Here is a 25,399-nt window from a genome sequence, read left to right as displayed (position 1 = left end):
AGCATGGCCACAGACTGGAATTTTCTCAACCGTGAACTGAAATAAAGCTGCCTCCCGCCCTGGATGCCGAGCGCTGGGGTTCCAGGAAGGTATCGTCGTGTCTGTCAGAAGTCTGTCCTTTATAGACTCTCCAGCACACGTTAGAGTGATAAATGACAGCACAGTATAGCTCAGTAAGAGTTCACCAAAATCAAAGACGATGAGGAATGGAAGAGAAGGGTATTCAGGCAGAAGGAATGCTATAGGAGGGATGAGGAGTAGGGAGACAGGAAACTCATCCTAAGTGTCTTACACTACACTGCAATAAAAAGATGGCCTCAAGCAGGGAGAGTCAGGCTCGAGTCTGAGGTTTGGGACAATAGCTCCAATAGCACAGTGAATAGATTGGATATTTTCTCCAGCCAGGATACAAGATGATGAGGGTCTGAGACAGTGGTAACGGACTTGAAGGAATCAAAGATCTTTAAAGTTAATGGAGGCAGAAGAATCCTCATTCTCGGTGCTGTGTGTGTGTGTGTGTGTGCCATGTCCTTGGGGTGTGAATAAGTTTGGAGTGTTCAAAGCAAGGGTATGTCCACAGCCACAAAGAGAAGAGTGGGTGGTGTGGGAGTCAGACCACATGTGAGGCTTGGACAGCATTCTGGACACAAGCATCAGATGTTTACTTGAATGGGGTCTGAAAGCCAAGATTCAGAGGTATAGTGGAACTCCAGATGACCCTGGAGGATTGTGATGCATTGGAAAAAGGTGATTATGGTGGTTTGTACATGTTTGGCCCATGGGAAGTGGCACTATTAGGAGGTGTGGCCTTGTTAGAGGAAGTGTGTCACTGTGTCCAGTATGCTCAAAGTCCTGGATTCTATCCCAAATACCAAAACAACAAATGGGATGGATTGTGGGAAGAAAGGTATTTATCAGGTAATATGACCCCAAAGAAACATACAGTCCTTGCTGGAGAAGGACATTCTTTTTAAATGTCACATGCTCATAAAATATACTGGGGACTTTTGGCTTTCCTGACTGAAGCATGAGAATGAAGCCTGCTAACAGACAGAGAGATGACTAGCACCACATTTGAGAAAAGGTAATCTCCTTCCCTTGTCATGTGTTTCACCACACTGACCCACAACTGTCCACACATCTCTTTTCTACCATGTAGTTTATTTCTCCACCCTCCATTCTGAGACACATCTATAGACTAACATGTAAAAATTGTATAAGGTTTTTAGCAACTTCTTTGGGCATCGGAGGTATTGACTTCAGGATTTTCTTCCCTACTATGCAAGAGCTTTGACCGGGAGGAAAAAAAAAAACTTCATGATAGATTGCTTGCTATCCATCAGGCAGATACACATGGATGCCACAAGCAAATCCTTATGGATTCAGGGAGGCTCAGATAGTGGGAAAGAATGAGAAAGATTCTGTGTCCCCTTTGGGTTCTCCTGAGTCCTTCCCAGAGGACACCTACTAGCAGTCAGAGAAGGAGCAGAAAGACTGGGTTCCTCACCTCCACCCAGTATACTCCAGTGCAGGCTGGGCGCCCCTCTGTCCGCACAGATGGAAACCCAGAGATTGTCAGCTCAGAAGCTTAGGAGGGCCCAAATAGCTAACAAACTGTTTCAGATTGGAGCTAATTAATGTTACACGGTGCTTTATAAATGTTCAAGTGTGTGTGTGTGTGTGTGTAAAAGAAAGAGAGCATATATTGCTCCATTAAATAAAAGTGATATCAAATTCATAACACTGAAGAAGCTGAATTCCTTTTTGGAGTAAACTTGATATGCAATGTATGGTATTGAGGCTTTCTCTTTAGTGTATTATTTCCCTCCCCATTAAAAGAAGGAAATACAAATAAGAAACTGAGGAGATAAGAAAAAAGGTAAATGCCACTTTAAAAATGGTTAAGAAAAATCTATTCTTTAAAAAAACTCATACTAAAAAAAGAACCCTGTTCATTAAAATAAAGATTTAACAATAAAAAGAACAGTCTAGGTCTGAGGGCAGAGCAACTGAAAAATAAGACAGTTCTAGAATACCAGCTTCAGTTCCTTCCCTACCTACCAATATTTCCATACGAAATTTTACAACAGAGAGACTTTCACCACCACAGTGGGCTAACACAGGACCTGCCATCAGGTGTACACGAGTGATCTCTTCGTCACTTTCAGAGGACAGAATGCCAAATAAGACCTGAAAAACCAGCCCTGTGGTCTCTGGCATCAAGGACATTTCTGATTGTGTGTACTTCAGAGTTTCTCCTAGCATTGATGTGGCACATGGACAAAGAGCAATCATGACGAAATCAATATGCCAGCCAGCCAGGGCCCTAGGCCACTGCCCAGACAGCTTTAGTCACCTGTCCTCTGACACGGCATGCTACCTGAGTCAAAGCACCCCAGAGGTAGACACCGCACTAAAGTGTGACCGACGGAATTTTAATCACAGTTGTAGAAAGGTAGAAGCAGGATGGAAGTCTGTGAGAAAGGAGAGGAAGTAGCCACGCTCTCAAAGGTACCAGAATGCAGTCACGAACAGAGGTCTGGCCCAGCCAAAACTTCCTTTCATGGACAAAGATGACTTCAAAGCTTAATGGGAGGGCTGGATCTTTCCCTTAAAACTGAGAAGATACTCTGAGGTTCCCTCCTTTCCTCTCTCCTTACCTCGTATTTAAAGGAGGAGGGGGACCTCCACATAGGCTGGACCTGGCTGAAGAAAGTAACTCTAAACTGTGGACATCTTAATGCCTAAGAGCAAGAAGGAGAAAATGGTCGGGGTGGGAGCCGGGCACCCAAACTAAAAGCAGAACGGAGCATCCGAGGCCTGAGAGGTCCACAGAAGGTGTAGTGTCCATATCACAGGAAGCTTAAGAGTACAAAAAGAAAAGGGAACTGACTCCAGGAATCTTTGAAGTTATGACTGGGAGAAATCTTCCCAAACACACATCAGCGCACAAACCACAAGTCCAGGAGCTCAGTGAACAAAGGTGGGACCAGGTCAAATGGCCATAAGGACTCAGAGGACATCTCCACATCAGGGAAAACCGACTGAAGAAGAAAGGTCAACCAAGGTGATCCCAAACCCCAGTTCATGCAGGTAAGCCTAATTAAATGCAGTGAGATAAAAAAGACTGAAAGCAGGAGGGGCTTTCAGGGAAGGAGGCAGGAAAATGGAGATATGATTAAAGTACATTATATGTACAAGTGAAAAAAGAAACTAAAGGAGTAATCTTTTTTTTTTTTTTTTTTTTTTTTTTTTTAATTAGCACATCTGAGAAGGGCTTAGAGGAAAGAATTCAGCCATGGGAGAGTGAAGGTAAGACTGACACACACCATCCCCTCAGAAACCATGTAGGCCAGAAGGGAGCAGAGTGAGGTATAGCGGGGACTATGAGCAAAGCATGGTGTATGACGTGACACATACCTAGGAGGAGTGGCACACGCCTTTAAGGCCAGAACTCAGGAGATAGAGGCGGACTGATCTCAGTGAGTTTGAGGCCAGCTGGTCTATAGAATAAATTCCTGGACAGCCAGGGCTACACAGAGAAACCCTGATAAAAGAAAGAAAGAAAAAAAAAAAGACAGACAGACGATGCCCTAATTAATACCATTATCCTACATGCTCTATAAAAACAATACAAAAAATTATAAAACAAACAGACAAACAAAAAAAAAATAGATTTCAGAGAAAAATTTAGCCAGTCTTGTATACCACAAGGAGCATCTTCACAGAAGTTGAGGAGAAGCCAGGTGTGGGGGCACACTGCTGTAATCCCAGTCCTTAGAAGACAGTCTGGAGAGGCAGGAGTTATGGTTATCCTCTGGCTACAAAGAGGGTTTGAGTTTGAGGCCAGACTGGGTTACATGGGACTCCATGAAGGAGAAGGCAGGTGTGGCAGCACACACATGTCAGCCCTTGGGGACAAGGATATGGGGTCATCATTGTGCACTACACAGTAAGGCTCTTCTCGTGGGAAGTAAAAAAAAAAAACCCGAACAACAACAAAACCTACTCACTTTCTGATAAAAGACAAAAGCTATGTGGCCAGAAACTCATCTGCATAAAAAGAGAAGGGATGAGCTGAAGCAAAATGAGGTTTAAAAACTCGGAGCTTTGGGAGGACTTGGCACTGGTCTGGCCCAGCCCTTCCTCCTGAGAGCACAATTCTGAAAGTTCACTGGGAGAAGCAGAGCGCACTGGCTGATTTGAGTGAGATAAAGAAACAGACTAGGCAGATAAGCCCTGAGAAACTGGTAGCCCTTCCTGTAGACAGCAGAGAGTGGCTGGAAATTCCCAAACAGAAGCATTAACAGCACACTGGGCGCTTTAACTAGGTTGAAACCTAACGTGTAGTTGCTTACTTTTCTTTAAAAATACATATTCTTGGGAAGCTAGAAAGTTGGATGATTATGGTGAGTCTGAGGTCAGCCAGACTACAGGGAGAGTTCCAGATCAACTTGTCTCAGGAAAACAACGACACAAGGACCAACAAATCACAACAACAAAAAACCCAAACAGCAAACCAACCAAAGAACAACAACAAAAAGTCAAAAAAAGAAGAGAAAAAGCCAGATAGAACACATTATCAAAAAGACATCAAAAAACGGTTCTTGAGTGAGAGCCATACAATGTAAGACCCTGAGTCTCACTCTAATAGTGTTCACTTACCCTGAGCAAACGGAAACATCCCACAGAGAAACCCCCTTCTGGTTTGGTACTCAGGAGCAGGGCAGAGAGCGAAGTCGCCAGAGGCTCCCCCCATGGGGGCGGGGCTCCCCAGCGAGTCCCTTCGCGGGCACGTGAGCCCGCAGTTAAAGGGCAGGAACCGCCAGAGCTCGGAGCAAGTGGGAGGGACTCTACCCCTCAGTCACCTATGTAAATGGACCAAGAAGAAAGGGTGGCCCTTAGTACTTTTCCTGGGAAAAGCCAGCACACCGCTTTGAAATGCCGGGCAGCAGGAGGAGGGAAGCCAGGGAAACCTGTCCTGGAAGATGTATCAAAAGTAAAAGCAGGAAGCCTCCTCCCACCTTTTGTGAACCCCGAGTGCTCACTGCCTCAGCTTTTGAAGCATCAGCTCTTGTGTGGTCTCACCAGGGCCTCACTGAGACATTATCTGGAGAGCAGGCAGGAAACAGCTGGAGACAGAATTCCCCGCTGAGAGGAAGTGCCAGAAGAATCTCGCACTGGAGGAGCTGACTGAGCCGGTCATCCTTTCACCTGGATTCAACCTCACAGAGCAGGAGCTGTTTGATCACAGACAAGTTATTCTAAGGGCAATGGTGACTGGTAAGTGAAGGACTGCGAGTGTCCCGGCTGGTTTTGTGTCAACTTGACACAACTGCAGTTATCACAGAGAAAGGAGCCTCAGTGGGGGAAACGCCTCCATGAGATCCAGCTGTAAGGCATTTTCTCAACCAGTGATCAAGGGGGGAGGGCCCAGCCCATCGTGGGTGGTGCCATCCCTGGGCTGGTAGACCTGGATTCTATAAGAAAGCAGGCTGAGCAAGCCAGGGGAAGCAAGCCAGTAAGTGACATCCCTCCAAGGGCTCTGCATCAGCTCCTGCTTCCTGACCTGCTTGAGTTCTAGTCCTGACTTCCTCTGGTGATGAACAGCGATATGGAAGTGTAAGCTGAATAAACCCTTTCCTCCCCAACTTGTTTCTTGGTCATGATGTTTGTGCAGGAATAGAAACCCTGACTAAGACAGCGAGAGAGGCACTGGGGTGGAAAATCCTTGGTTGTAAGCTAGCATAACTGGTCTCCATTACCAACTAATTACCAACTACTCTGATCTAAAATTCCACAGATTTTTTAGGGAGATGTTTCTGCCAAGACAGGTCAGATCATAAAGATTCTCTCTTCCTCCCACTGGGCATGGTGGTTCACACTTGAAATCACAGCAGAGGCAGGGGATTCAGAAGTTGTAGGTTGAACTAGGATACATACATACCAAGACCCTACTTCAAACAAACCAAGGCAGAGTACTGTCCTGCCTCTCTCTAGGCTACAGGGTCTCATGATGTGGCTTGGGGTAGCCTTGAACTCAAAAGTCAGCCTCAGCAGCCAAAGAGGCACACTGCAGCAGGGAGGCTAGATTGCTAAATGAAGAAGCAGCTGGGAAGAACTCTGACCTCATGAGGTCCATGAGGTAGGTGACTCTAGAAGTTTCCAATCTTCAAAATTCCAGCACAGGCCTGGGGACGTACCCACTACCAGCCTCCTGCTTCAAAGCAGAGAATACATGGTCATTTGCTTTCTGTACCAGTAAGAATGAAAAATATTTTACACTTTACATTTTACACTTCTGTATGTTTCAGAGTAGGATTTAAACCAGAGCCAAGACGAGACAATTGGAAGCAACAGCAGAAATAACAGAAGGGTAGGAGACAAAACAAATGGAAGTTCTATTTCATATTTCAATCATAAATCAATCACTGGAGAAATAGATGGGAGAGGAAAAATAACAGTGCTTCCCTAAAGAATTCCCATGAATAAACATAGAAGAAAGAAATATGGAGTAGTTTCTAGAATGTTGCCACAGGACGTGAAAGTTAGTGAAAAGAAGGTCTGAAGACAAGCAGGGTATTACATGCAGCCTCAACCTCGTGACTCTCCAGCATAGTTATGAGTTGCTAACGGGTACATGGTGCTCCTCACAGTGGAGAGACATCGGAACCTCACTATAACCAAGTCACCAAAGTTGCCATCAGCTGCAATGAGATTTCAACCTCACGTGGCCCCCAGTGCCCTGCAGCTCCTAGGAAAGACATTTGAGTGGTATTGCCAAAAATGCCTGAGCTTCAACTTGACCATGAGGAAACAACGGATGCCTCTAAATGCCAGCATCCCTGGATACTTTTAAAGAATGACTTATTTATGGTTAGGCTACCAAATGGATGTATTTAAGTCTTTTCTGTTCAACTTTTCAAGGATTGCTTTACACAGTATTTTCTGAGTGTGTGTGTTGTCTTCATGTGTGTGTGTGCACATGTGCAAACATGGAGGCCAGGGAATAGCAGCAATAATACCAACAGCCATGAAACTCACAGACACCCATCTGTCTCTGCCCCGCTGGCTGCTGGGGTTAAAGGCATGTGCACCACACCCAGCCTGAATTCCTACTCTTAACCAGCAGGTGGTCCCTGCTCTTCTGCTGCCCCAGTGTTGGCCAAGAGCCCTACCAATACCTCTAAGTCTCCTACAGCAGTGTCCCTGGAAACCACTCGCCAACTGTCCTGCTCCTTTCCCATACTCATCATCTGCCCTTAACTTTGTCTCCAAATCCTTCTAGAATCTGTCCCGTCTCTTGCCCTGTGAGCACCATCTTGGTTCAGGATCTTGACTGTTTTCTTCCCAGGTTAGAGAGGCCATCCCAGCGAATAGTAACTTCCTGACCCCCAGGCTCTACCAATGCTACAGGGTTTATCCAAGAGGATACAAAGGGAATAGCTCTGACCCTGGGACTTCTGAATGCACCTGTTGCAGGAGCAAGCCTGCCCAATGGTTCTGAGAAGCTCAGCCTATGCCCAGCCTACCCCACTCACCAGACAGCTGGCTTCTCTGGCATGTTCAAACTTACCTTTGAGTATCTTTCTTAAAATGGAATATAATAAAGAATCTTAATATAAATTATCAACTACAACTATTATTTTATTACATAAAACATAACAGTTAGTTTAATGTGTATTTGTATATCTTAAACATAGAAAACCCAAACATGCAAATCTAGGTTGGCACAAACCCAGTTACTTTCTCTCTCTCTCTCTCTCCTTACCCCCTACTTCCCTCCCTCCCTACCCCCTCCCTTTAAAGACAGGCTCTTCCTATATAACCCTGTCTGGCCTACAACTTGCTATATAGACCAGGCTAGCCTTCAATTCTTGGATTCACATGTCTCTGCTTTCTGAGTACTGGGATTAAAGGCAGATGCCACTATACCAGTCCAAAATTCAAAATTGTAATGCCTAATAGCACAGTGGTAGAGCATTTGCTATTATCTTTCAAGACTGTGGGTTCAATATCCAGGCCTAAAACAGACAAGGTTCCTTCTGCAGAAAGAATATCTTGTGTATTGCATGGGTGCATCATTCGTCAGTTAAAAAGCCTATGGTCTGTGGCTCAGGGAGGAAACAAAAGGTGGGAAGATGTGAGCAGACAGACGAGGGCAACTGAGCACAGGTGACGGGCCACATGACGGAACAAAGGTTAAAATACATGGGACATTTTAGTCATGGCAAGAGTAGAGCCCAGCTATATGGCCGAGGTATTTGTAAATATAAATATAAGCTTGAGTCTTATTTCTGGGAGCCTGGGACTGGGAGAAAAAAACAGGTATAACGTCCACATCCTTCTGACGTTTAACTTAGGGGACCTCCTTGTTGAGCCCCTTCTCTCTCTGTACCAGCCCAGGCCCTCTCCCCAGGGTGGGCCAGTCTTTTCTTCCACACAGTTCAGCACTAACCTCTGAGCCTCCTACCTCTGCTTTAGCCGAAGCTTCACCCCTCCTGACCACGTTGCTTTCCGGTGCTGAGGACTGCAGGTGATTTGCTCCAAGCTGAGGGAGTTAGAGGTACCAGGATCTGCATGGCCCGGGACTGCACACACGTCTCTGGTAAAAACAAGAAAACCAATAGCTGAGTGTGAATTTCACTGGAAAGACCAGAAACTCGGACTGGAGCCAGAGCAAACAGCTGAGCAGGGCTCAGTCTATACCCCCAAGCTGTGTCCTAAAGGCAGCAAATCTACAGAAGTCATCTACCCTGACTGCCTAGGTTTTGTGGCTAATTAAGTCTTCTCTTTATATCTTTATGCTTTGTGTACTTTGTAACTTCTCTGAAAGCTGCTTTTTTTGTTTTGCAGTCCTAGGACTTCTGATATGGTTCAGAGGTAGAACACTCACCTAGCATGCACCAGGCCCCAGAACTGCAGTCCTCGAGGTTGGAAGCCAGGGCTCTGTGCATGCTAGATAAATAGTCTACCACTAAATACCTCAGCCACATTGACTGCTAGGGCTCTGAAAACTGAATTCACTGTTCTGAGCTCTTACACTGTTTCCCTGCTTCTTGAGGGGTGAAGTCTTCAAGAGCAACAGCCCCTGTGCTGCTTAGTGGGTGGCAGCTCAGGAGGAACCCACCAGGAACCCTGGGCAATTCTTGGGCTTCAGCTATTTCAGACTGTTTGGATTCTATCATGTTGGAAGGCCTTTTGTGCATCCATTCTGATCCAGCCCGCCACCTGCAGGCCCAAAAACCATTCCTACAACTCTCTTCCTACTCCTAGGGAGTCAGAGAAAAGTGCCTCTTGCCACATTGCTCCTCAGGAGCAGCTCTGCTCTAGGATTTCCAAACACCTTTATCACACTGGCCCTGCTCCGAGCTCTGAAGTGGGTTTAAGGTTTTGTTTTATAGTATTATTGTGTGTGATGTATAAGTGTGAATAAGGGTGTGTGCACGCCATGCCACACCCGTGGTCAAAGGACAACTTTGGTGAGTTATCTGTCCCCCTCTACCTGGACACAGTCTCTGTGCCGTGTCTTTCGGCTCTGCCGTGTGTCCCAGGGTAGCCCAGGGGACTATCAAGTCACACAGGAGTGATGGGGTTACAGACATGCACCCCTGCATCTGACCTTTTTACGTGGATTCCTGCATTGTCCAGCTTGTGCAGCAAGCGCTTTACCCTCTGAGCCATCCTGCCACCCCTCCCCTGCAAGTGGATTCTGCCGCCCTCACGGTGGTATTTGCAGCTTGTGTTCAAGGGTTTTTCTAAGCCTCTGAGATCCAACTGCTGGGCCTATGAGAGGCACGGTGAAGCTGCTCCGCCTCTGTATAGGCCTTGGCCAAAAGGGGAGGATTATCGAGCCTCCGTCAAGATTAAGCCTGTCCATCTGGCCTTCTATTTCTTAGAACACAGAATGAAGTCAAAGAACGTTCTTTCTCAAACCCTAAGACAAACAAAAAAGGCTCTTTTTATCCAGAGATCCTGAGGAGGGAGGTGTTCCGAGGCTCACTAGGTGGGCTCATCGGGGATTTTCTCTTTATCTTACCCATGGCCTAGATAGATCCTAAAGGTGCCTCCCAAGGACTCATGGACTCGGTAGAGCAGCAGGACCTTCAGGAGGTGGTATCAAAGATGGGGGGGGGGCGGTGGGATTCATAGTCCTGAGCTTGGAAAAGTGGGCTGTTATACAGATGAACTGGGCCCTTGAATCATTATCTACCTTCCTGTTTTGCTCTAGATCTGTGCTCCCAGGCATGATGCAATCTGACAGGATATGGTACTGCCTTGAGGGCTCTTGCTGAAGATGAGGAGCCTGCCCTATTGGGACATTCATATTCAGCCTCTAGAACTGTGGGCTTTAATGAAACTTTTTTTTCTTTATCAAGCCAGCCTACCTTGGGTATGTCGCCATAGTAACAAAATACTAATATAACTATACTTAATTGTACGTATGCAGCCCCGCCTCCTTCTATATGATCAGTGTAATTCTAAATGTGAAGTTTAGGGCTTGGTTGAGATTATCTCACTTTTGACTTTGATAGTAACACTGAGCTAGAAAACTCTGGGCCTGAGGCTCAAAGGACCAACCACATGCAAAAGGCTAAAAACTTGGCTCTGGAGAATCCTGAGCATGGATGACATGTCCCTCGATATACCTCTGCTCTGTCATCTATAAAATGGGTGTTAAGACACTTCTAGAACATAGGTAAGAGAATTAGAACAGAGCCCAGGGCACAGGAAATCAACATTATTACACTTAGCATGCAGTCGTTCCAGGAGTTCTAGATAATGTATACAGATTGTCTGGCATGCTGTCTATGCAGGGGATGGGCATCCTTCATTTCTGTCTTCATACAGTATCTTCATTTTAGAGCTTCCTTCAGTGGTTACAGGAAGTAGCGGCGACTAAGTGTATAGCGACTCCAGGACAGAAGAGCCTCGGCTTGTGAGAGCCAAAGCGCTTTACAAAACCCAGGCACCCCTCACTTAGAAACTCTCACATGACCCCCAGCTGCACCGATCAGACAGACATTTGGCTTATGTTGAGGCACAAAGTAGACTCAAAGGAATCTCCCCCATTCAACACCCTAGTGCAGAGATTTTATCTCCCCCTGCAAAGCATCATCCTCTCGATGGCAGAGGCTGGACTTTCCCTTTCCAGGCTTCCTCCAGACCTCAGTGTCCTCCCTCTATGGGGGAAAAACCACAGCCACGCCTTTCAGAGAGCTTTGTGGCGTTTAATAACTTCCTCATTTTTACCCAAACTGCAATTGTTGCCTCTGCCCTGCTTCAGTTGCTGAGGCTCCAGAGCTCACTTCTCTCTCCTTTCCCATTCCCTATCCAGCTGCCAGCTGTGGATGTCACAGGCTATCGTTGGGCCGGAACAATAAGCCAATTCGAGAAAGACACAAGCACGGGGCATGTGGGACCATCTCATCTTTTAAGGATCTATAATAGCCAGAGATGTTAAATGTAAATTCAGATGTTCGAATGAAAAGGAACACCACTGGGATCTACGTAGAATTCTGGAATGAACTTGGGAAGGTTTGTCAACTCAGCACCCCAAAATTATCCTTTATTCTTTCTCCATCTTATCTATACACAGAAACACTTACCTGCAGAAGCATCAGGTGAAAATACTGGAGTAGACCTGTCTGCCCTCATGGGGCCATGTCCCTGAAGGACAATTCCCCACTAGCTGGGGTAGTCCCTCCATCATCAGGCCTCACCTTTCCCAACACAGTCGGGGTGAAGTAGGTTAATGCATCTTCCCTACTCCTGCCTCTGTATAGAGCAGCACACACCCCACGGGTGTACACATGGAAGACAATCACAGGACTTCCACCTGCCTGATTTTGTAGGCCCCCCTTTTGCTACTCAACTAAGATAAGCAACCCCACCATGGGGCCTGGCAGAAGTAAGCCATCTCTGCCGAGTGACTGGAGTACTGACAAATGTCCAGCACATGTGACGCGACCCAGCTCTGGAGTGAGTGTGGCTGTTTTTCATGTTGTCTCTTACTATTCTCTGGTCTCAGTATCACAGGATCACAACTATGGGTGGTAAATTAGGAATTAAGCCAACCCTGAGAAGGGTGGGCCAGGTTGAGTTGTTGTGATCTCCAACTGCAGTAAGCCATTGTACCATCTTCCTTCCTCATACTTAAGAAATCCAGCTCAGCTTGGATTGAACCTCGTAAAAACTATAGAAGGACTGTAGAGGCTGAAGAAGACACAGAGACCTGAGCCTATTAAAATGGCTTGTCCAGGTCCTCTTAGTTCCTGGCTTACACCGAAGTTGGTTTTTCTATTTTGTCCTTAAATGGGAAGAAGCCCAAGGACAGGTTCCATTGCCCTGTTGAGACCAGACACTTCCCCGACCACTGCTGTTCCTCTAATCCGGTGTCTGCAGTGGCCAGCACAAGCTCTAAACGGAGCAGACAGTGCCATCTACTAATTCTATAACACTGGGGGGAAGTGTTCCTTAACTCAGACTCACCCTTCCATCCTTCAACCTTTCCAACCTCATCAGGCCCTCACCTTGCCCAGATCTCGTAAGCTTCCTCAAACCCTCTAAGCCCTTTACCTCGTTTTCCATTCACTTGGAACATTCTTTCCATTTCTTGCTTTGCTTATCCTTAGCTGTTCCAGGCTTTATTTTCGCTCACAGTTTTAGAGTGTGGTTGTGTGGCCCTGTTGTTTGGGTCTACTGTAGCAAGCCATAACAGGAGCACACAGCACTGTAAACCCAGCTTAAGGGTAGAAAGGGAGAGGGAAAAGAAAGAGGAAGGGGCTGTGGTCCCGCTATGTCCTTCCAGAGTGTGCCCCCAGATGGCTGCCACCAGTTCCTGACAACCACCCATGGGGACACTGACTTTAGAAGCTCTGGAGACCAGTGAAAATACTTGGAGATGAAGCAGGGTTTCTGGGAAGCTCGTGTCACTGTGGGGAGGTGAATGCCTCTGAGAAAATTCAGTCAAGGTCTTGCTTCTCCAGCCTTTGCTTTCTGCCAGTCAGTGGCAACACAATGTGTACAGCAAACTGATCCTACACTGATATTAGGTCCGCTGTGGGAAGTGCTCTCACACAGCTTCTGCTGGGCTCGCTATACAGCTGGTACAGCTGTATCCTTAGCTCTAATTTTCATGCATTTAAACTCTGAATCTGCCCTCTTCCTCTCTCACCCTCTTCCCTCTTTGTCCCTTCTCTCTCCATTCCTCGCTGGCCTCTACTCCTCTTCTCTCTCCCCCATCTCTCCCTCTCTGTGTGTGTCTGTCTATTCCTTCCAACTTCCCTTCCTGTATCTTAAATAAACTCTATTCTACACTACAAATAAATAAAAAACTCTGAATTTCTATAGCTTAGAATGCCTTTTAAACTCTACATCTCTAAAAGTTCTGTGAAAAGGGGTGGCAAGTATTTGATACCCAAAGCCTCTCTGCAGGGAATGTTCAAGGAGAGAAAAGGTAATGGTCCCGAAACTCAAATGGGCTACTCTCTCCCAAGACCAATTGCCCTACAGCTGGAACAATAGGGCCAGCATCAGAAGGGCTCCCTCACTCGTACCCATGGCACTCAAGATGCATTCCTGCCTTTAGAATACTTCTTTAACACTGGGCACACTGCTGAAAATAATTCAACACATACTAAGATAGCTGGGCCATCCTGAGAACCAGAGCCTGGTCACTTCTATACCCAGCCCAACCATTCACTCTAATAGTCAATAAGGGCCAATCATGGAATGTATACTGAATCAGCCCAGTACTCAAGGGAACTGAGTACAGGAGGCTGTGGCCAAGCCCTTTCTTCTTCAGTCATTCCTGTCTATGCACATGCTTGCTTCTACCAGTCACAGGGACAGCAGGTGGCAGAGGCTGCAATTACTTTATGGAGCACTTTGAGGACACTACTGTTTGTCTTAGAGTATTCCCAACCACTCTTCAAGACAAGATAGCTGTCCTTGTGCTATCCCTCCTTACGTCATGGATGAGAAAACAAAGACAAAGATAATCAAAGGTCATTGTCTAAGCCCTGGTGGGAAAAGAATTCCAGGCTGGCTGATGGCAAGGTCTTTGCTCTCGGCCACCATGTAAAAAAACGTTCTTGGTTCTATTTGGGGATCTCTTCCTTTTTGGCCAGTTATGGTTCTCTTCCTAGAGATAACACCCAGTAAATATATATCTAATAAAAATTCTCTCCCTGGGCTGGGAAGGTGGCTCAGTTGGCAGTGCCTGCAGTGCAAGCATAAGGGTCTGAGTACAGGTCACCAGCATTCACGGAAACCCCAGCTGCTGCACCTGCCTATCTGTAATTCCAACATGGGGGAAGCAGAGACAGATGGACTGCCAGACTTGTCCAGGTCAACCGAGTGTTCTGAGCTGTCTTGTCATGTGTATGGGTTGTTATGGATGAATCTGAGGGTCCCTATTTTTTTCTTTTTAAAAATTTATTTATTTTATTTATATGGGTACACCATAGCTGTTTTTAGACACGCCAGAAGAGGACATCTGATCTCATTACAAATGGTTGTGAGACACCATGTGGTTGCTGGAAATTGAACTCAGGACCTCTGGAAGAACAGTCAGTGCTCTTAACACCTGAGCCATCTCTCCAGCCCATGAAGGTCCCTCTTAATAGTCCATAAATGTAACTGGGAAAGAGACATACTTGATAAATCCTGATTAAAAAAAGAAGTCTGCCACTCAAAGCTAACTCATGCTGAGCACTTTGTGTGCAGGAGCCAAGACTCCGAAACTGGAATTTAACAGTTTCTAACTTCCCAGTGTCTGTGAAAAGGCAGGTCTGGAGCCAGAAGACATGTCCTGGCCATTGTTCTCTGAGCCTCAGAACTTTGTATTAAAAACACACACACACACACACACACACACACAAGTAGGATGCGTCTGCCTGCGCCATGGTAACTGCCAGAGGATGAAGCTACTAAGAGTCAGTCAGCGTGGTATGTATAAGACAGCTGAATTTGGGCATTCTCCGTTCAGGGATAAGACACTGCAGGCTAGGCCTAAAGCATTAGAAGAGCTATAAATAACCCAGAGTGATAAGGAGGTGTTTGGCAGCAAAGGACTTTTGATCTACTGAATTATACAGAGGCCCCTAAGGAAGTGACATCAGAGAGGGCACAGTGGTGAGAGGAAAACTGTCAAGGTCAAGGGTATAGATTTAGATTAGAGGAGTTAAATCTAGAGGCCACAGCTCCAGCCCCCGGCTTCAGGAAGGATGAACCAGTGGATACACATTCATGACCATTTAGAGACATCAGGGTTTGGGAATTTCTATCAAGGGCATTGCACCTCAAACTCCAGGGGAGATCCTTCTTCTCTTTCAGGAGAGCAAGGACTAGGGCTCTGGACGGCCCTGGGGCCCAGTGCAATTTATAGGAGCCAAGCTTTCTTCATCATGTCGACAAGCAAAGTTGTCCCGACCTTAGGCTTTCCTAAAGGAGTGGGGTGGGCATTAAAACTATAAATAGAGGGGCTGAAAGGAAGATGGCTCAGTGGTTAAAAGAGCTGACTGCTCTGGCAGAGGACCTGGATTCGATTCCCAGCACCTACATAGTGGCTGGATCCAAGAAATCCAATGATCTGACTTCCAAGGCCGGGGGGGGGGGGTAGGGAGGGACACACATAAGTACATATGTATAAAATAAAAATTTAAAAACCTAAATGGAGATTGTCATTTCACTGAGGAAATAAACCCCTTGCTAAATTCAACATCAGCCGTGGAATCTTAGCAAAACCGAACTCACTGGCTTGTTTGGGACAGAACCTAATCCTCACTTTGCCCAAGAGGATTATGGGGTTTTAGGAAGGAGCTCACATGTGTTGTTTTTAAGCCCACGCCAAATGTGTCTGCTTCCAAGATTTGCCTGCTGTTTAGGATGGGAAATGAGCATTCCCTGCTAACTCCACATCTGAAAATGTGAAACTAACAGCCCTCCTTGCTATTGGCCGAGCTTCTCCTGGCATGCTTCTCTCCCTGGCTGAAGCTTTAGTTCGGCAGAAGGACCTTCTATAAGGAAGGCAAGGGGTCTAAATGCAGCCAGAATGCAGGAAGCTAGCCAGGGTGCACATTCCCAAGGTGTGACTGTGTGTTTCTACTTCCCCATTATTTTATTCTTCCTTTCATTACTACAGAGAGTGGAACATGGGTTAGAATGCCCTCTGTCTGACTTTGGGTGTCCCTGTGTGCTGACATACACAAGTTGTATCTCCTAATCTGAAGATCAAAACTGTTCTCAACCCCAAATTTTTCTGGCCACAGAGATCCCCCTGCCTCTGCCTCCTGTGTGCTGAACTTAAAGAACTGTGCCACCATGCCTGACCCTCAGCCATTTTTTTTTGTTAAAAAGATTTATTTCATGTATGTGAGGACACTGTCGCTGTCTTCAGACACACCGGTCTGGTACACACAGAGGGCACTGGATCCCATTACAGATGGTTGTGAGCCACCATGTGGCTGCTGGGATTTGAACTCAGGACCTCTGAAAGAGCAGTTGGTCGGGCCCAGCATCTCAAAGTCCCACTTGAAAATATCACAGCTGGTACCTGTGTGGTGCTTCATGCTTGGCAGAGTCTTTTTACCTAGAAATGCAATGATCTAAGGGAGCGTTACAGCAACTGACATTTAACATCTTTAGGATCACAAAGAGATGGTAAAATACAGAGCCTATGCTACAAGCTCCCAAGGATGCCTTAACTACCTTTTCCTCTGGGCCACTGCCCAGGGGCTTCCTTTGGTACCTAGAGGGTAGAAATCTCTCTTTAAAAACAAACAAACAGAAAACCGTGTCTTATGTCTCAACCCATGGGTCACAACCCCTTTTGGGGTCAAATGACCCCAGAGGTCACATACATATCAGATATTCTGTATTCGGATATATTTATCTTATGACTCATAACAGGAGCAAAATTACAGTTATGAAATAGCAATGAAACAATTACATGGCTGGTGTCACCACAACATGAGGAACTGTATTAAAGGATGGAAGCATTAGGAAGGCTGAGAACCACTGTCCTAGATGAGCCTGCGACTTCCTCTGGTAGGGCTGATGTGGGTGATTTCTGACTTTCTTCTAGTCCCTTACTACCAGGCAGCTTAACCTCTACCCGAAGACACAAATGGTGCCAAAAGCACCACCAGGTGTCTTTGATGCCAGGTCCTGGTCATCAGTGTCAATTAAGCAGACAGTTTTGGGTACAAAAGTCCACAGAAGAGCAAGCAGGGAAGCCAGTGATCTCAAACTGGCAGAACCCGGCCTTCTGCACACCAGGCTTAGCATACAGAGGAAGGTGCTCACACAGGGCAAGAAATACCCTGGGAGCTGTCTGTCAGCCCACAGGTCTCCTCCTACTGCAGCCCTGACATGCCAGTTATGCCTGGGAAAAGTACAGAATCCGGGACAAAGGGGAAGAACTGGACTGTGACCCCACTTCATCAATCCAGCTGTGGATCGCTGGCCTCCGCCCTAGCCAGACCTGGCTCTGTAGGGGAGACAGCCTCCTCACACCACACATTCCAGCTGCTAGTGGGGAAGGGGTAACCATGGGAACCAACACAAAGGGCTGAATGTTGGAGGAAAAGACTGGAGGTGACTGTGAAGAGGCTGTGAAGAGGCTGAGAAGGACTTTGGTCTTGTGGTCTACTAATGGCAACCAAGCCTACAGTATTGAGACTGAGCTCAGTTAGGGCTTGCCCACGGTTAAGCCCCAAGGCCTCAAGGCTGGCAGGGCAGCCAGACTGGTGCTGGCTGCCACACAGTCCGTCAGAGCCCTAGAGTTTCAGTTCAGTGCTGAGGTTGGCTTCCTAGTGATGACTTGGAGCTCCTCTGCTAAGGGGAGAGGACAGTATTAGAGTATCTCTCAGAGCTGGACCCCAGGGGGCAGAAGAACCCACCTCTCCACCAATACCTCTTCTCTGCAACCTTTTAAGAGCTCACTAAGAGTCAATATGGTGGAACACAACTGTAGTTCCAGCTCCGGAAAGGGTGAGACAGGAGGACAAAGAATTTAAGGCCAGCCTGGAGGATACACCAAGCCTGTCTCAAAAAAACAGGGGGGAGTGTGTGTGTGTCTGTACATGAAAGAGAGTGTGCGTGCTTGTGTAGTCAGACTCTCCTCCATCAGTACGTGAGGGTGACACAAAAGCCCAGTTATTACTGGTGCCACTTTCTTCCTAGGGTAACTGATTCTCTTGTCACCACAGAAATGTCTTTTCCCTTTCCAGTCCCTTTCCTGCGCAACCACTGACTTCTGCTGTCATTGGTTATTTCATATATTGAATTGTTAGGTGTAATGACATAGCTGAGGGGTAGACTGTATGACTAGATGTGAGATGCCCAGATTCCAATCCACTGTACAGCACGTAAATCAAACAGCTGTGTATCATTTTTATCAGAATTCTATTAATTAAACCAAACCTTCACCAAGGTTCAGAGGTTTGAGTGTCAGAAACTCATTTTTGTTGACCAAGTAGTATTCCATTTGCATGTGTGTGTCACAGTCTTTTTATCTGTTTTCTTGTTTGTGGATGAATGACTATTTCCAGTTTATTTCTATTTGGTTTCTTGTGACATTTGTGAATAAAGCTGCTACAAATACTCTAAACAAGTCTCTTTTTTTGTTTGTTTGTTTGTTTAAATTGTTTTCATCTATCTTGGATAAATACCTGGACATGTATATGCTGGATGTCAGTTTGGTATATATTTAACTTTACAACAAACTTATATTCTTTAACCCCTGCACTCTACTCCCATTCTATTGGCAGTAACTTATTAACATGTTTTATTTTTCATATATGGTGAGTTCCCTGAGGGTAGGGAACCCATCCCAAGTTTCTAGGATGCCTCCCACACGGTAAATGTTTGCTTGACAAATAAATGACCATTGTTCCTTTTCTTGTTTGGTGTTAAGACAGCCTAAGCAAATTAATTTGGGGTATGCAAGGAAAAATGACAATCACCCGAAGACTATGGAGCGGTGGTGTTGCTAGTTGAAAATACACCGTCTGGCCAGAGACTTAACTATGCTTCCTTTTGCTACAACCACCCCTAGAAGGAGAGGCCCTCTGTGACCTTCCAGGAAGGAAAGTGGCAGCTCCTGGTCAAGTGATACTCAGGAAAGGGAGGAAGGTATCTCTGAAGCTGAGGTCACACCGTGGTTAGAATTACACACTTCTGTCAAACAGGCAGGCAAAGAGAACAGCAATTCATGAAATTCTACCTCTGGAAGGAACCAACAAAGCCAAAACACTGCTGGGGTCCTCCAACCCTCATTACATGGCCACTTGGTTTGGGTTAATGTGCCATGAGCTCTAAGTGAACGTGCAAAGCAGAAATACATTTTGAGAAGGAAACAGTGGTATTTGAAAGCCTTAACTACATGGAAACAATATATTTCTGATCTGATTTGAACATTATATGGTATATATGGTATCACCACACTGAATCCCTTAAGTACAAACAACTTTTACATATCAGTTAAGAACTGGTGAGATACAAATATATATGGCCAGACGTAACTCATGGAGAATAACAGTAAGTTACAAATGAAGAGTTTAAGGCCAACACAGTGGTATTCAACATATTCCCTCCCAGCTTCCAGGGAGGTTACGGACTGGGTGTGGCTGAAGTCCAGGATCTGAGGCCAGCATAGATTACTAGTGATGGGAGAAGGGGTAAGGGCCATGAGGGAGGAAGACTGGGGCGGGAGAAGAATGTTTTCAGGCTTGTCTTCCTTAGAGGTTTACTATACAGGATGACAACCACCCTTCCTACATTTAAGGGAAAACTTCTCTTACCCATAAAACAATTCCATTGAAATCACAGAATTGCCTCTGTATTCAACCCACTACAATGTCCTGGAACAGGATGAAACCACTGGTGGGATTTTCTGCACACACAGAAAAGACTTGGTAAGTCAAAGCATTATCTAAAATCATTCTCAGCAAAATACTCTGCTTCGAAAAACCAGGCTGCACCTCAGCTAGGCGCAGGTATTTTTGGTAATCTCGCTGCTCTTTGTTCCCAGGTCACTGCAAATGGGAACTTGCTTAGAATCCTTCAACTCCGAGGTTGGGAGAGGTGACCCATCTTATTCAGGTTGCTACACTGAAGCCATCCTAGACAGATGGGTGTTTATCCTATTCTTAAAGTCTCTAGGGAACTAAATTCTCTGTGGCATCCCTTGGTAACCTTCTCCAGGGTTTTATCAAAGGTCTGGTAAGGAAGCCCTGATGTAGAAACCAATAAAAATATTAACTTTATGTGCCTAGCTACAAATGGTGGAGAGGGATATGTGGTTGGCATTCTGTCGTGATGGGGAAGGGGTGTATTTACAAAACAGGCTGTACAAACAGAAGCCATTTGCCAGGGGCAGATGTGGAAAGTTGATTCAAGAGAAACTGCCACAATAAACTCCATTTCAACCCGGGAACCATGTGAGTGAGTTATTGTTAGTTATAGCATTTTAAGTAAATTCATTTCCTTGTTAATTCTTACTTTTTGTTTCTAAAACTAACAATGGGAAAACATCTATAGTTCTTAAGTTCACAGCTGATTAGGCGCCTATGAAAAATCAGATCTTAGAAAAAAAACACATTATCATGTTTACTTTTTTTTCTCTTCTATACATCCTTCCCACAACAATCGCACAACGCTTTTAAAATCAGAAAGAAAGAAATTTTAAAAGAGGAAAAAATAAATGTGATCTAGAGAGAAACCAAAGCAATAGGGGAAACGTACTTATTAAAAAGAATCATTGAAATTAATTGAAGTCTAGGCCAGCTTCTGGTGAAATTACTTGAAGAAAAGGTTAGCCATATATCAAAGATGTTTTCTATTGGGAAGGTAGCCCTTAAAGGATCTTTGGAAACCCATGCACCCCGATAGCTCACAGCGTGGATGTGGCACCCAGCAGAAAGCAAAGTGTCATGACTCTGTGCACACAACTCCACAGCAACACAAGGATTGAGTGGATGGGGACCGGGGTATAATGCCAAAGGATTAGAGCGGGGAATACACCCCACCCCTAGGGCGAGGAAGAAGTTTTAGCAGAGAGCAAAGCAATTGTCAGCTGCAATTTCATTTTCATGCTACCTGACAGCGGAACAGACTCCTAGAAATCACTGCTTTGGAGCCGGAGCCGGTGGGGGAAGGGCACGCGCGCCCCCTCAAAGTACTTTGGGGCCTCTCCTCTAGGGACGACTCCGGTAACATTAAGAAAGGCAAAGCAGACTCCGCAGGGGCCCTGGTGGAAAGCAATTTATCAAAATTAAAGTATTTCTCACATCATTTCTGCTGAAGCGTGTTCACGCTGCCAGTCGCCAGCGATCCTGTTTGGAGTGGCAGCCCTGCGGATGCCCCCACTCCCCCCACCATGAGAAAGCCCAGGCCTAGAGTGTCAGCAGCCCCTCGGGGCACGCCACCTGCCCGCAGCAGGCAGGCTGGGCGCCCCGGGAGACCATCTCCAGGCTGGGCTTCTGAAAGTCTGCCGCCCGCCCCAGCCTGAGCCCCCGCGCCCCGAACTCACCATCGCCTCCCGGCCCCGCGGGATCCCCGGCTGCCTCCAAGTTCAAACCTCGCGGCCACGGCGCGCGGAGCATCGCCGGCGGGTGCGCGCGCTCAGCAACAGGCAGCCGGCGCGCACTGCGTCTAGGCGCGCGGCTCGGCTGCGGCTCCGGGACTCGGAATGCGATGGCCGCTGCGGCCGCCCGCGAGTCCCCAGCGCGCGGCTTGGTCTCTGCGGGTGCAGCACCGCCACGCCTCCCGGCTGGCCGGGGCCGCGCACGAGCCCGCGCTCCAGGCGCGCCGCCACCAGGTAATCCCCCGGGAAGCGTCGGCGATTGGCCGGCGCCGTGCGCTGGATTTGCATGTCAATGGCATAGGACGGAGGGCTCCCGGGGGCAGGAAAACCCGGAGCGCATAGGCGCTCTCCCCGCGGTCCTCGTGGCGTTAAAGTGGAGGGTCCACGCGCACACCCTCTCTCCTTGTCACTGCGCACCCCGCGGTACCTTCTTTACACACGCCACAAACAAGTAGCAACCTCCAGGAGCCCACGCCTGCTGTCTAGGGGCCATCCAGTTAGCAATTGACCAAATGAAGCATGATGGAACAAGGTAAAAAGTTCACAGCTTTCTAAAAAGCTCACGTTACAAGGAAAATAACCATCTTTTTTTTTTTTTCTCAGTGGGTCTTCTTTTCAGCAGACCAACGAGACAGATTCAGGTTGTCGGTGATGGGGTCCAGCTGCTGCCCCATCCCCCGCCCAAGCCCCTTTTAGTTTCCATGAGCATCATCTCACACCAGGGGAAGGTTTGCTTTGGTTTCCCACATTTTGGGTTTTTAAACATTAAGTATTTTTCTACAAGTTCTACTCCCATGGCATGGTGTTACTTTCAGTTTTATCTTTCTTCCAAAGCTCGCCTCAGCCTTTTTCAATGGAAGCTAAGCTTTTTACCCCCTCAGAAACTACTTTTAATTGCTTTCACATGTCTCCTCCAGAGATCATCATAACAAGTACAGTCTGAATTTGGCTTTATTTTCGCCTAAGCAGAGTCCCTAATGCTGAATTTTCAGGTTCCATATCTCCAGCAATAATACATTGTATACCTAATTAGGTAGGAGGCAGCTGGTATCACTTGCCTATAGTTGGCTGAACTGTGTATCCTTAGGGGCCTCAGGAACCTTAGCAGCCACAGACCACTACTGAAGCCACAGACAGACTGCCCCCATTCCAGAGGTATTATCTCTGCTAAGCCAGTATTTTCTTCTACATGTGGCATCACAAGCAGTTATTACCACACGGTCACAGCATCCACACTGTTGCTAGGCATCAGAAGCAGGCAGCTGATGTTGCTGTTTTGTGTTCTAATAACCCAAAGGAATCCAGTGTTAGAAAGGGGCCTCTAAGAACTTAAGCTTGAAGAAGAGACAGTCCCTACACTTAACAGAACCTGTTGCTTGGGTGCAACCATGTTTTGGAAACCCTTAGACCATATCTTGTTTCCTAAGTTCTCATGGTCTGGGAAACTCTCCTTTTTAGTTTGTTTAGTTGGTTTGGTTTGGGTTGGATTGGGTTTTGGTTTTTAAGACAGGGTTTCTCTGGACCAGACTCAGAGTTCTGAATTCGTCTGCCTCCCCAACACTGAGACTTTAGTCCTGTCTCATCACACCTGGCTCGGGAGAACTTTGCTGAAGGTGGAACAGAACCCACTATGCCTTTGAAACATCACTTTAAAACCACAATTCAAAACACACTTTGGGTCCAGTTCTTACCACCCATTCAGCCTGTACTCTGCCATGTAATTCATCTCTATGACCAGAGAGTTCCTAGAACACTACTTTTTCTTCTGACTGCAATTTAGAGACACCAGGTATTTTTAGAGACGAAGGGAAGCAACCTGTCTCGTGGGACCCAAGGTGAGACATGAAATGATGATATCCCGGTCACAATACAGGATCACATAGTGTCTCTCTGCACACCGAGGGCAAGTTCTCAGAATAGGTGCCTCCAGTCTGCAGTGGTCCGCATCTCCCTCTGAGCGAAGTGAGCAAGGGAGCAGCCAGTGCCCATTTTCAGATTCCAAGCCCCTTACTAGAGATGTTCTCTGTGAAGTCACATTGGCTCCAGCATCTGTATGAACACTGACAATAGAAACAGGTTTTTCATTCAAAGTCAATGCCTTTTAGTGAAAAGAATATTAATGAAAAAAAATTACAGCTTTAGAAAGTTACAGTATTTTATGAGGAAATAGTAAGAAAAAGGCAAGACAGCCTGTTCTAAGAAAGGCTAGTGTGAAAACTCCTAGTTGCAGTCTTTCTTAAATATATTATGAAGTTCAAGTACATTGAAATGTAAACGAACAAACCCCACACTTTTACACTCTTCCCTTCCCCAAAGCCTTTGATATTGTTGTAGATTTAAAAGACCAGAAAAGGGCTGGGGAGACGGCTCAGCGATTAAGAGCACAGACTGCTCTTCCAGAGGTCCTGAGTTCAAATCCCAGCAACCACATGGTGGCTCACAACCATCTGTAATGAGATCCGATGCCCTCTTCTGCTGTGTCTGAAGACAGCAATAGTGTCCTCATATACATAAAATAAATAAGTAAATCTTAAAAAAAAAAAAAAAACAAAAACCACAAAAACCAGAAAAGCTGAGATAACTCTCTATCCAAAAATGGTGATCACAGGTCCCTAAAGGTACTGAGGGGACAGGAATTGTGAGTTAAGTAGGCTCATGACTGCCAGTCTAGCCACTTTGTTCAGTGACAAGTCAGGTCATTTTCTGCCATCTCAAACATTTCCACCTACAAGCCCTAACTGTCAATTACATAAGATAGCCTCTAACCAAATATGTACGATCACATCAAGTCACAGGAGGCTATCTGAGGGTCTAATATGACTTGGAAGACAAGGTCCTATAAGATGGTTTACTAGGTAAAGTTCTCGCTGTGCAGGTCCAACAACCTGGGTTTAATCTCCAAAGGTGGAAGTGGAGAAACAACCCTGACCTCTGCCCTCCACATGTAAGATGGCACAGATATCCCAACCCAAATAACCAAAGTCAAATTTTAAAAAGAAGGCTCTAGCTCCTAGTAAGAGTGAAGTTTATTTTCCCGGTATAGTTGTTAGGGTCTTATCAGAGAGGACAAGCTTGTGAGAATTAAGTATCTTTATCAAACAAAAAGATTACTGGTATATATAGCCCTAAGATCCAAATTCAGCACTGTTCTATGAATTATTTCATGTTAATGTAACAGAATTAATTATATGTTTAGAGATTAGGTACAGAAAACATACATAAGATTTGTTTATTTGTAATTTTGATAGTGTACTTTTCTTTTGAATGTGCGTGGGTGTTTTATGTGCATGTCTGTCTGAGCACCACTTGCACGTCTGGTGCCCAAAGAACCCAGAAGAGGGTTTTGGATCTGGAGTTACAGGCCAAGTTTAGCTGTAGGATGGATGCTTGGAATTGAACCCAGGTCCTTTGGAAAAGCAGCTGGTGCTCTTAACCACTGAGCCATCTCCCAGCCCCAATACTCTTATAATATATATGTGTGCCCTCAAAATATAAAGCTAAATTTTACTTATAAACAGGTTCTTGTTGGTTCCTAAGAACCCAGTGTGACTTTTTTCCAAACAAAAGTTATTCTGTAAGAAATATGTTTAAGCATGCTTTTACACACACACACACACACACACACACACACACACACACACACACACACACACATACACACGACCCTTCTCTTACTCCAACAGTACGATAAATTCCTTGGTTCATCTGCATGCTGTTTTGAATATTTACACTTTAGAAAATACGTTATCTATATCTATTGAATATCCTACGAACTAAGAGTTAATATCAACAGCATAAACCCAAGAA

General features: G+C 46.0%; 1 protein-coding gene across 2 annotated transcripts in view; it reads right to left on the bottom strand.

Moving 5' to 3' along the window:
* Positions 1 to 25,399, bottom strand: part of SHROOM3 (shroom family member 3) — a gene marked incomplete at its 5' end in the record, with an annotated part of 275,996 nt that overhangs the window by 33,497 nt on the left and 217,100 nt on the right. For both annotated transcript variants that reach the window (XM_080932154.1, XM_080932155.1), the window contains one exon: positions 8,474 to 8,605. In XM_080932154.1, coding sequence (XP_080788280.1) covers positions 8,474 to 8,605 — 132 coding nt within the window. The remainder of the gene's footprint in view (positions 1 to 8,473; positions 8,606 to 25,399) is intronic.

The sequence above is a fragment of the Micromys minutus genome, assembly GCF_963924665.1.
Source record: "Micromys minutus genome assembly, chromosome: 1".
NCBI lineage: Eukaryota > Metazoa > Chordata > Mammalia > Rodentia > Muridae > Micromys > Micromys minutus.
The sequence above is the reverse complement of the archived record's forward strand: the minus strand, read 5'-3'. Positions and strand labels throughout refer to the sequence as shown.